Source organism: Rhincodon typus, unplaced genomic scaffold, assembly GCF_021869965.1.
Source record: "Rhincodon typus isolate 14 unplaced genomic scaffold, sRhiTyp1.1 hic_rhity00001779, whole genome shotgun sequence".
In the NCBI taxonomy this organism is placed as follows: Eukaryota; Metazoa; Chordata; class Chondrichthyes; order Orectolobiformes; family Rhincodontidae; genus Rhincodon; species Rhincodon typus.
The window spans coordinates 12,482-25,000 of record NW_025967417.1 but is presented as its reverse complement, the minus strand read 5'-3'; the positions used below and the strand labels follow the sequence as shown (position 1 = coordinate 25,000).

The 12,519-nt window shown below is 38.9% G+C and overlaps 1 protein-coding gene across 1 annotated transcript in view; it reads right to left on the bottom strand.

Annotated features, from left to right (window-relative positions):
- Positions 1–2,641: 2,641 nt before the first annotated feature.
- The window catches only part of LOC109912907 (pre-mRNA-splicing factor ATP-dependent RNA helicase PRP16), a gene marked incomplete at its 3' end in the record, with an annotated part of 22,353 nt that continues 12,475 nt past the window's right edge, over positions 2,642–12,519 (bottom strand). The window contains exons 3-6 of the mRNA XM_048592775.1: positions 12,158–12,265; positions 9,809–9,921; positions 8,825–9,033; positions 2,642–2,796 (exon numbers count right to left, since the gene is read on the bottom strand). Of these exons, the coding sequence (XP_048448732.1) occupies positions 2,642–2,796; positions 8,825–9,033; positions 9,809–9,921; positions 12,158–12,265 (585 nt within the window). The remainder of the gene's footprint in view (positions 2,797–8,824; positions 9,034–9,808; positions 9,922–12,157; positions 12,266–12,519) is intronic.

Below are 12,519 nucleotides of genomic sequence, written 5' to 3'. Positions count from 1 at the left end.
GGGGGAAAATAGTAAATAGGTTAAATTAGCCACTCCCGTACTTGAATACATTTAGTTGGAACAAAATAAATGAATTATCAGCACAAATACAGATTGATGGATATGATCTTATAGCCATTGTGGAGACAATGGTTACAAGGAATTCAAAGCTGGGAACTAAATCTTCAGGGGCATGTGATTTTTCAAAATGATGGGAGAATACTGTGGTAGAATATTACTGTTAGTATGTGATGGATTAAGAATGATACTAAGAAATGATCTTGGATCAGAAGATGTAAATCCATATGGGCGGTGATAAAGACAAGGGAAGACGACACTGGGAGAAACAGTCTATAGGCCCCCAACAGTAGCTATATGGTGGAACATAGAGTAAATCAGGAGATAATGAGGGTATGTAAAAAAGGCATACATCAATCATGGATGACTTTATTCTTCTTATAGATTGGGAGTCTCAGAATGGCTGAGATAACCACAAACAGGAATGCATAATGTATTTGGAGCAGTTTCCTCTGTAGGGGCAGTTGATGGCCTAGTAATATTATTGGTGCATTTTTAATCCAGAGACCTAGGAAACGTTCTGGGAACCTGGGTCCAAATCTTGCCCTGCCATGGCAGATGGTGGAATTTGAATTCAATAAAAATCTGAAATTAAGAGTCTAACACGATGACCATGCATTCACTGTCGATTGTTGGCAAAATCCATAAGGTTCACTAATGTCCTTTAGGGAAGGAAACTGCCATCCTTACCTGGTCTGGCTTACATGTGACTCCAGAGCCACGGCAATGTGGTAGGCTCTTAACTGCCCTCTGGGCAATTAGGAATAGGCAATAAATGATGGCCTAACCAGCAATGCCCTCATCCCATGAATGAATAAAAAAAAAAGTTGTTGATTCAACTAGGGTTCAGTCTATTTTGGATGTAATTGATGTGTAATGAAGCAGGTTTAATCAATGATGCCAGAGTAAAAGATCCCCAAGATGACAGTGACCATAACACGGTAGGATTTAGCATTCAGTTTGAGAGGGAAGAACACATCTCGGAAACAAATTTGCTAAACATAAATAAGGATAATTATAAAAGAGGGAAGGCAGAGATATCTGGAGTGGATTGAGAAGGGAGTTCAGTAGCAAACTCAGTTGAGGAACAATGGCAGGTGTTACAGAGGTAAATCATGGTTCACAGCAAAGATACTTCCCAGTGAGAAGAATGAATCTTGGAAGGAGATAAACCAACCATGGTAAAACAGGGAAGTTAAGGATAGCATCAAATTAAAAGACATATGGGGTAAATCAGAGGGTTGAAAAGTTTTTAACAAACCAACAAAAGACAACCAAAAAAAGAAAGAGAGAAATGATAAATGTTAAGGGTAAACTTGTAAGTAATACTCAGGTCGAGAGAGACAAATGTTAACAATTGCCTCTTTGAGAACATCTGGGGAAGCCAGGATATGGCAGAGGACGCATTACAAGACACTGACAGCAATCCAAAAATACTAAAATAATTAAGGGGCAAAAGGAGGACAGGAAATAAATACAGCAAATATCACTACAGGAAAAAATGTTAGGGAAACTACTGGGGCTGAAGACCAATGCATTCCCTGGATCTAATGGTACATTCTGGGAAATCGAAGAAGTAGCTGCAGAGAGAGTGGATTCACTGGTAGTAATCTTCCAAGAATCCTTAGATTCTGAAAAAGACCCAGAGGATTAGAAAACTGACAATGCAATACCTTTTATTTAGGTAGGGATAGAGACATAAAACAGGTATGTACAGGCCAGTTAGCTTAACATCTGTTATCAGGAAAATATTAGAGTCTATTATAAAGGATGTAATTGCAGAGCATTTAGAAATACATAAAATGAACATGCAGTCAGCAAGGCTTCATGATGGGAAAATCATGCCTAACAAATTTATTATTTTTTGAGGTGGGTAGCGAGCAAGACAGATAAAGGGGAAGCAGTAGATGTCACATACTTTATACATGTTTAATTTTATTTAAGGTGTATGATACAATACATGTTACTGATTAATAACATAAAAGCCCATGGTGTTGGAGGTTGTATATTAGTATGGAAAGAGGATTGAGTAACTAATAAACCAGCATCTATTGAGGTGTGGGCTTTGCAAGCTGGACCAGCATTTTACTGGGGTTGTTTGGAATATTCAAATATTATGGAGGTGGAAGGATTTGAAATTCTATTAAAACAAAAATCATTAATTCTTAAATAAAATTATTCAGGGCTAACTATTACTTGGGTTTTTATTCCTTAATCTGACTTATCGAATAATTTATTAAGGCAGGAACATGCCAGCATTTTGCTGAGTGCCACAATCTTAACAAAAATCTTATGGAAAGTAATTCTGCATCCTACTGTGCCATTTAATGATGCAAAGTAAAACTGCATCCACACCACAAACTCCTGGCTGGAACTGTAACATTGTGGATCTTTTATTACATGGAACCTACGCATCTTTTCTCTAGGAAGAGGGAGAGAATACCACGGGATAAACAATAATTCTATTCTAATGAAAAATGACAATTTAACACTAGATTGTTACAGATTCTGTGACGCTCGCAATTCCCAGTGGCATTCTTCATCATGGGAACAAAAAATATCAGTAAATAAGCTTTGCACATACCTTTGGTCGATAGAAAATGGCAGGCACTGAAAGCATTGAGACAATGATAAGGACATCAGCACTGCAGCTCATGTCACATGATACTATCAACATCTTTGAGAGAGCAGGATCTAGTGGGAATTCTACCATCAACCTTCCAGTTGGAGTCAGACTGCCTATACAGACAAAAATAGTACAAAATATTTGAAATATTAAATAAAATTAGATTTTCATTTGTTCATACTGGTCAAAAATAAATTGGCTAGATCAAAAGACCAATTATACAATCTCATCAGTAAATTCATTTACATTTCTAATTATCAAAATATTTAAAACTAAGCTTGATTGGATAATGTGGTAGCATTCATTGTTAGCATGTAAACATCTGTATCACTGAGCAGGAACAGATGCAGATTTGCGCTCATTTTTGCTCAGTTCATCAGTTCCAGTTAGAAATGCATAAAGCATACCATGATGTAATAAGGGGTTTTATCTCCTGACCTCAAATCTACAACATTAATCAGGAGTGCACTGGATTGCTCACCATTCAACTGGATAGTTACAGCTGCACTGGCCTTCAAGAAGCTTGACATCCTTAATTTGTACTTCTAGCCAATGAGTGTCCTACTTTTGTCACTATTTCAGTAGCTGCAGGAAACAATTCAGTAGCTTGAGAAACTTATTTCAACAGCATATTTCAGCATTTATCAACATGAAAAGCAAGATCATATGTATAACCATGTCATCAGATGATTCACTATATAAATGATTCACTATTCTGGACATGGATTTTTTTTGCCCTAATTAACTTGTCCAGAGATGTTATTACACATCTCTGGAGGGGATGGGTCTTGAACCCTGGCCTCCTGGCCCAGAGGTAGGGACACACCACTGCACAACAAGAGCAAAAAACAGAGAGAGCAAGATCAAGAGAGCGAGTGAGCAAGTGAGCAAGAGACAGCCATAGCACAAGAGATATATCCTGCCTTTCGTTCAATATATTTTGGACAAAATCCGATCATTCTCAATCTGACAATTTTAGCACATCCATTACCACAGGACTGTAGCAAATAAACAGCCACTCATCAACATTCCAAGGACACTTTGGAACACCACAAAATGTATATTTTGCCACAATGATGGCAAAGGAACATGACCGAGATCCAATGGTAGAGAAGTGAGACAATTAATTAAGATCGATATTTAAATGCACAGCATGCATTGCCTTGCTTACTGGTAAGGATATGTGACTGAAAACCTAAGATAGTCAAATTAAGACTATGAATTATCACGCTAACTTTGTATCAACGGAGACCTTGGTGAACTTTTCCCAGTGTATCTTCTAGTATTTGCTTGTAAAAGAAAATCTGTGATGGCAGAGTCCAATACTCAAAATGGCTGCTAAGCCACCACAACAATTTGACACTGCAACCAGGGTCGTCAATGTCAATTGGTGACACAAGATCAACTCTGACATCAAAGTTGAGTACATTAATTTTACCATCCAATGTCCATTTTGAACACACATTAATGAGCCAAGTTAAGGATCAGGAAATTGGTCTGTGGATGCAGTGACTAGAGATCGTGTAGATCCACAATTGCTGGTTAGTTCCTCGAATAAACAAGAGAAAAAAAAATGTAATTCCAGGACAAATTGAAACATACTGATGAATGAACGGTTGAGGACTAAAATGGGGAAGACAGTTTCATAGCAAAATAACTGGTAGCATAAAAGCAGAGGGACATTTCCTTGCCCAGTGAGATAAAGCAGGTAAATCTGTTTCCTAGAGAGTGGGAGCTGGTAGGGTGAAATGGGAGGGACTGTTTCCTAGCCCTGTAGCATAAAGCAGGGAGACCATTTCCCAGAGAGCAAGCCATCAGATTGCAAGCAGGACATCAGCCAAAGCAGACTGAAATTTCAGCTGGGGACTCAAAGATTCATTCACTATACAGTTTTTGCAGCAATGAAAGGGCTCCTTCAGCCTGTTGTGTCCATGCTGGTCATCGAACATCCATCTAATCTAATACCATATTCCAGCATGTAGTCTGTAATCTTGAATGCCAAGTAGTTTCAAGTACTCATCTAAGGACTACTAAAAATGTCTTGAGGGTTCCTGCCTCGACCACATTTTTAGGCAATGAATTCCAGATACCTTAAATTCATGACAAATTAAAATAATAAGACCTAAGGTCAAATGTATAAGGAAGACTGGGCTCTGACATTAGCTTCAGATAAGCATGGTGAGTTGTGGGATAAGTAGTCCTAAGGCAAGGGTGAAAAAACAATTGTGAAATTATGCGCATTCCATCTTAAAACAATGAGTTCAAACAGGCTGAGATTAAACGACAGAAGAAAACAAACATTGCAATCACAACTCAAGAGTCTAAAGACGAAGGTCACGAGTACAGCAAGTGGCTGACTCCTGCCCTGGAAGACTGAGATGTAGACTGGGAACTTCACTATGCTGAGAAATGGGATAAGGCTTTGCTGGAGTTTAGAGGATTTAAGATAGTGTTTAGAGAATTCTGGAATTAGGCCTAATTGGGAAGACAACAGATACTGTTAACTGACGAGGTGCAAGGAGACAAGCCCTTCTTTCAGCAGACAACACTCCAGCAATGGGTGCTCTAGTTTCCTCCCAGTCCAAAGATTAGGTGGATTGGCCATGATAAATTGCCAGTGTCCATGGATGTGTAGGCTAGGTGGATTAGCCATAGTAAATGTGGTGTTACAGGGATAGAGTGGGGTGGGGGGGGAGGGAATGTGGTGGTGTCTGGATGGGATGTTCTTTGGAAGGTTGGTGCAGACTTGATGGGCCAAAAGGCCTCTGTCTACACTGTAAGGATTCTATGATTCTATGAAAACAAATTGTTCTTTCTACTCCCACCAAGCCACAAGTTGGGGCAGAAAAGTCAATCTGGAGTTTGAAACAGAACCTTGCTCCTTTTAGTTCAGGAAAATTTTCATTAATAAAATACATTAAATGTCACAAATGCATGGAGATTGTTTTCCGAAAGGGCGGAACAAAACAGAAAGGTTAATTCTCTCCATTAGCTGGTTAAGATTTCATGCCAGAGGATGAACCCTTCCGATGTAAGCAGTCAGCTGATTCTGAGATGCAAAATGTGCAGCTCGACTTAGCAAATCATTGAGGGCGAAAAAAGTTCTCATCTAAGATAAAGAACAAACAAAGTCACAAATGTTTGATTTTCATTTTTAAAGATGTATTGTTTATAATCCGTTTGAGTGTAAAATTTGTCCAGAGCTTGTGAATGAGATAGAATGGTTGTGGAGCATAAGACACTACCCGAAAAGTAGACAAAGCATGTTGCTGGAATTGATTCCCAAGGCAAAGGATGAGTGTGCATACAGAAATCAGAAATTGAGATGTTCAGGTGTCACTATCTCAGAAGCTCCCACTCCTAATTACATTGATAGTAAGGTAAAAGGCCCTTTTATGACACAGAGTGACTTCATGAGTAATTAATATCTACTTATTTGGAAATATCAACTAAATATCAAACACAACAACACTGTTAACCCAAAGGTTTGGTGCAGCTATATCCTGTAAAAATAGATTATAAAAGGAAATTCTTAATGATGAGTATGGTATTTTAATTTCCAGAAATGCTACTTGGTGTGACACCATTCCTAGTGGTCTTAGCTCGAGCTTGTATGACTCACATCCGTTTCTGACAACAGGAGAGTCAGACGCTTTTTGTTATCAGAGGCTCTTAATTGTTTTGCTTCAACCACACCAGATTAACAGCAGCCGGGGGTAGCAGTGATGGATAACACACTCCTGGTAACGCTTTAATAGAAGAAGTGCCCACTGTGTACATCGGCGAGAGCACCATGTCTGCATCCTGACAGTTCAAACAACCACCCAAAGAGGAGAAAGGAGGCAGCTGCTAAAGGCCCCAAATGGTACAAGGGATAATGTAGAACTGACTAAGATTTCACCAGGATGGATCAATTTACCTCCTTTCACATGGAAAAGATACTTGAAGGGCAATACAGTCAACACAGAATTATAAATTGATATCATCATCAGGTTAGGATGCACCGATGTAAGGTGTTATAACGTGTGGTTATTAGAAGTCAACAGCATCCCAATGATACATTGTCTCCCAAGGACATTATAAGGAAAGGGACCCAATGATGATGTTACTCCAAAGACATCAAGATTGACCGACAAGTTGAACAGTTAAAAGCCAACTGCAGTTACCATCCTAAAATTAATTGGTTAGGCAGAGCACATATTTAATCAGCTAATTGGTGACTAGGAGAATTGTAAAGCTCTGGAGGAACGAGCTACAAGAGCCAAAAAAAAGTGCATTTCAGTTACACTAATTTGGTTCTAAATTCAGAGCAAACCTCAAGTATAAATGATCACAACTCACAATGAACCAAGATGCACTAAGGACTTGTAACTTGCAGGCTGAGGGACAAAATATACACTCATGGGCATAGTTTTGCAAGAAGCACGACTAAAATAAAGGGTTAACTCTATATGCTGGCGGAGGACTTATTTCACTTAACACAGTTGGACATTGGGGGATATTTGATTCAGAGCCATACCCAGACATATGCACAGGGAGGTTAGTGACCCGAATTTGATTAATCTAGAAGCACGAACGAGGGAACTACTGGTGAATTACTCAACTCAAGGATATGGTGTGGGTATGTTCTGCCCAAATGAATTGTAAAGATGCTACCATACAGATAAAATCTGCGAGACCCTAACCCAACCTTCTGATTTATGCCAGAAATCTAGGTTTGGATTGAGCACAAGGAACTGATCGACAATTGTTGCCAAAACTCCATGAAATACAGGTGAACTAGGAGACTATATCAACATGGTCCATTATGAGGTATGCCTCTGCCAGAGTACGTATATGAACTTTGCAACATTGGTAAACCCCTTCATTTACCACAAGCTGCAGCAGTAGAAGACAAAGACCACCACGTGGTGGCAGGATTTGTGGATATCATATTTTTGGTAACCATTTTGTATTTGCTTCTAGAAGCCAGTGGCTGGAGACAGAAATGGCTGACCAACAAACAAGTAACAAGAAAAGGCGGGGGTACTGTCCTTAAAGGTGCTTAGCCACAGACATCAGAAAACATCAGTTCCAGCCTATCATTAGGATCTAGGATTAACTGTGAAAGTTTAGGGATGTGATGCTCATATATTACAGAAGGATCTCCGGACTTCCAGGTAAGTAGCCTCCTGGCTCACAGATTTGTGGCCAGAGCCAACAGGAGGGATGAACTGATACAACTGTTTAAGACTGATATTTAAATGCATACTAATAGTCTTAGAATACACAAATATAGCTATGAGCACCTTTTCTGAGCATGATGAGAAATGTAGCCAATATTGTAGCTATTATGGGATTTACAACACATTCTACAGGAATTCTATCAAATCTTAAGGACCTTCACAGCTTGAATTAAGTCTCAGAGTTAATGGAATAAGTAGGTTAACAGTGATTACTAATATCCCAGAGCTTATGAGAACATGAAATGGATACCTGTAGAACACGCATAGCTCTGTTTATGGATGAGGATGTGTGATGTAACTGCTGGGATAGACAATGACGTGAGAACTTAAAAACATTGACTGAAATGTGAGAATGAAGATGATAAATTGTCATGCTGACTTCACATCAAGGAGACACCTTGGTGGACTTTTACCAAGCGTACTTCTCAGCATATGCTTGTAAAATAAAGTCTTTAATTGGTGAATCCAAAACTCAGTGACTGTTTAATCAGAACAGATGTTTGCAGATTATCCCCTATTCAACACATTTGCAGTTACCTTATTTGGATCTTTGCATAGGTCCTAGCCATAGTAGTGGAAGCAGTTGATCTCAAGTGTGAGATTTTGACTTTCCAACCAACTCAATATACAACACACACTGGTTTAGGGCTCCAACCATTTAATCCATTGTATCAGGTAAGATTTACAAAGGTATTCAAAATTCAGTTACAAACTAGATTAAGTGAGCTGTAGATTACAAAATAAGATTTAATGACTGAATGTTATTTCATTGCCCCTTACCTTGTATTGTGTTGAATATTTCTGAAATAATTTCACTGACAATATTTCTTTTCCAACCATAATTCCAATATTTTATCCCCGGATTCAAAATCTTAGGTTCAGAAAAGAAAACTTCCAAATACCTGCCCCCAATTACCTGTATTGTCGAGGGCACCCAGGATCCAGAGTTGGTACATAGAATTCAGCATGTTATCTTCAGGTGGCGGGTCCATAAAGTGGAATTGGAGTAGGTCTTGTACACCAAGCGATTTAAGCAGCAGTACTACGTTAGCCAAGTTTGTCCGCTGAATCTCAGGAACAGTGGTGGTCAGCATCTCATTTTTATATGCACTCTGTGTGTACAGCCTGCGCAATTTAATAAAATAAATCTACTATATAAAGGAAAGTGATTGCACATCTCTTTAACTTATACATTGAAATATTATTTATACATAACTTTTATAATTTATAGCTGCATGAAGCAACAGTTTTTCTTGGCAAATTTAGTACTGTTCACAAAAATAAACTGATCCACATGAAATCTGGTTTGAGTACATTTAGTTTTTGGCTTATATTAATACTGAATGTCTTAAGTGAATGTAAAAAAATTGCTTTCTATTTCTTTAATGCTTGCAGTGCTCAGTGCCAATTACAAAATTATTCTGCACCTTAGTAGATCAGAAGGTCAGAGAAGTCAGACTTCAGAGGGCAAACCAAGTGGCAGTAACAAACAGTTAATTTGGGGGAATCAAGTGCAAATGAATCCTTTCTGTGCAGTTTTCCATTTTTTTTAGTTTATATCTTCATTTTTTAAAATCATAAATCATAAGTTGTTAGTTTTAATTGTAGTTTTAATCCAATCAAAAAATACCTTAAATTCAAAGCAGCATTTGAAAAGCTTTTTGTCCTGCCTTGGCAAATTTTTTTTTCAACCCTGATTTCTAACTAGAGAAGATCCACAGATTTTGGGAACCAACCTAAGATCTCTATTCATGTGCAGATGTTAATAGGCTATACAATTATGAGTGGGCATCATTCAGCATTCACACGTGAGCACATTTCATGAGTAGTCACTGTACGTCTTTCAAAGAAGAGATGGAAATGCACTGAACAGAAATTGTGGAAAATCACTTGCTCTTACCTAAAACATTGGCCTGGACCTGTTCTCCCTGCTCGACCTGCACGTTGATTGGCATTAGCCTGGCTGATTGGATAAATCTGAAGAGCATCCATTCCCATTCTAGGGTTAAAAACCTATTCGAAAGTTCAGAAAAGGATCAGAAACGCTGAAGCAAAATGACCTGGCAGGCAATATGTATTTATAACAGCAAAAAATAAATTTTTGTTTTGTCTTAGTGTTTCTTGTTCTAATCCATTGATGGCTTAAAATTAGGATAGTGTAGATATTTTCAAATCAAGCCGCTCACAGATGTTGTTACACACCTTTGGAACAAGTGGGATTTGAACCTGGATCTCCTGGTACAGAGGTGGGGACACTATACTGCACTACCAATATCCTAACAGGGTGTCTTCCTGTCTGTGATATTCCGTTTAAATTAATTGTGCAGAAGTTTAGCATAAACAAACAGCATTCATTTAAAAGTCATCTTCCTTTCTCACCATATTTCATGCCTTAGCCAAGAAAGCAATGTTATTTCTTTTCTACAAATGAATTTTCATGAGCATCTATTATCTGCATACATGTCTGGAGAACTGAATTTCTAATTTATCTCTGACCTTTACAGAAATGAGTGTTAACATAACATAAGAACATAAGAACTAGGAGCAGGAGTAGGCCATCCAGCCCCTCGAGCCTGCCCCGCCATTTAATAAGATCATGGCTGATCTTTTTGAGACTCAGCTCCACTTACCCGCCCACTCACCATAACCCTTAATTCCTTTACTGTTCAAAAATTTATCTAGCCTTGCCTTAAAGACATTCAGCAAGGTAGCTTCAACCGCTTCACTGGGCAGGGAATTCCACAGATTCACAACCCTTTGGGTGAAGAAGTTCCTCCTGACCTCAGTCCTACATCTGCTTCCCTTTATTTTGAGGCGATGCCCTCTAGTCTTAGTTTCACCTGCTAGCGGAAAATACCTCCCTGCCTCCACCTTATCTATTCGTTTCATAATCTTATATGTTTCTATAAGATCAACCCTCATTCTTCTGAATTCCAATGAGTATAATCCCAGTTTACTCAGTCTCTCCTCATAATCCAACCCTCTCAACTCTGGAATCAATCGAGTGAATCTCCTCTGCACCCCCTCCAGTGCTAGTATATCCCTTCTCAAGTAAGGAGAACAAAACTGCACACAGTACTCCAGGTGTGGCCTCACCAGGACCCTATACAGCTGCAGCATAGCCTCCCTGTTTTTAAACTCCATCCCTCTAGCAATGGCAGACAAAATTCCATTTGCCTTTTTAACTACCTGCTGCACCTGCAATCCTACTTTTAGTGATTCAGGCACAAGGACACCCAAGTTCCTCTGCACAGCAGCGTGCTGTAATTTTTTTACCATTTAAAACATAGTCCATTTTCCTGTTATTTCTACCAAAATGGATGACCTCACACTTATCAACATTGTACTCCATCTGCCAGACCTTTGTCCACTCACTTAGACTATCTATATCCCTCTGCAGACTTTCAGTGTCTTCTGCACACTTTGCTCTATCACTCACCTTAGCGTCATCTGCAAATTTTGACACACCACACTTAGGACGATTTGGAGTTGAGGACTATGTAAATTGTAAACAATTGCAGTCCCAACACTGATCCCTGAGGCACACCACTAGCCACTGACCGCCAACCAGAAAAACACCCATTTACCTCTACTCTTTGCTTTCTACTGGTCAATCAATCCTCTATCCATGCCAATACATTACCTGTAATACCGCGCAACTTTTATCTTATGTAGCAGCCTTTGGTGTGGCACCTTGTCAAATGCCTTCTGGAAATCCAGATACACCACATCCACAGGTTCCCCATTGTCCACCATGCAAGTAATGTCCTCAAAGAATTCCACCAAATTAGTTAAACATGACCTATCCTTCATGAACCCCTGTTGGATGTTCCCAATGGGACAATTTATATCCAGCTAACATTCTCCACTTAACATTTCCTGCACATAATCTGACCACTAATGGAGCTTACCTTAAAGAATCAAAATTCTTATCCTCAATTTGTGAAACAGAACAAATTCTGTATTTCATGCTGTACTCCAATAGACATGCTCTAACCAACACCGAATCACCAGGCACTAGGTCTGTAACCTTTATGAGATTTGCTAATTTTTAAGGGAAATCATACATCATACTGAATCAAACGTGTACCAATTATTAGAAGTTAGTAGGATTTACCCCTTTGGACAGCATTTTTCATGAATGCAATTTCACGAACAAATTATTCCTTTTCGTTGAAATATATTTGGGTTCCTTTAAATTTAATGGAACTATTATACCGTAATGTGTGTCACATTAACATGTTCTTACTTTCAGTTTGCAGTATCCCGAATCAACAACAAACATGATCCCATCCACAGTCAGTGACGTCTCCGCAATGTTTGTAGCTACAATGCACTTTCGGATTCCATCTGGAGCCTTGACAAAAAGAAATACATCACATAATCACAGAGGTGTTATGGCACAGAAGGCAGTCATTTGGCTCATCGCGCCTGCACCAGCACTTCAAATGAGCATCATTACCAAATGCCAATCTACTGCTTTCTCCCCATATGCTTGTGCATCATTTCTCTCCAAACATTCGTTCACACCATCTTGAATGCCTCAAGTGAATCTGTCTCGACCGCACTTCCAGGCAGTGCATTTCCATAATCTTCCTCAACAACAACAAA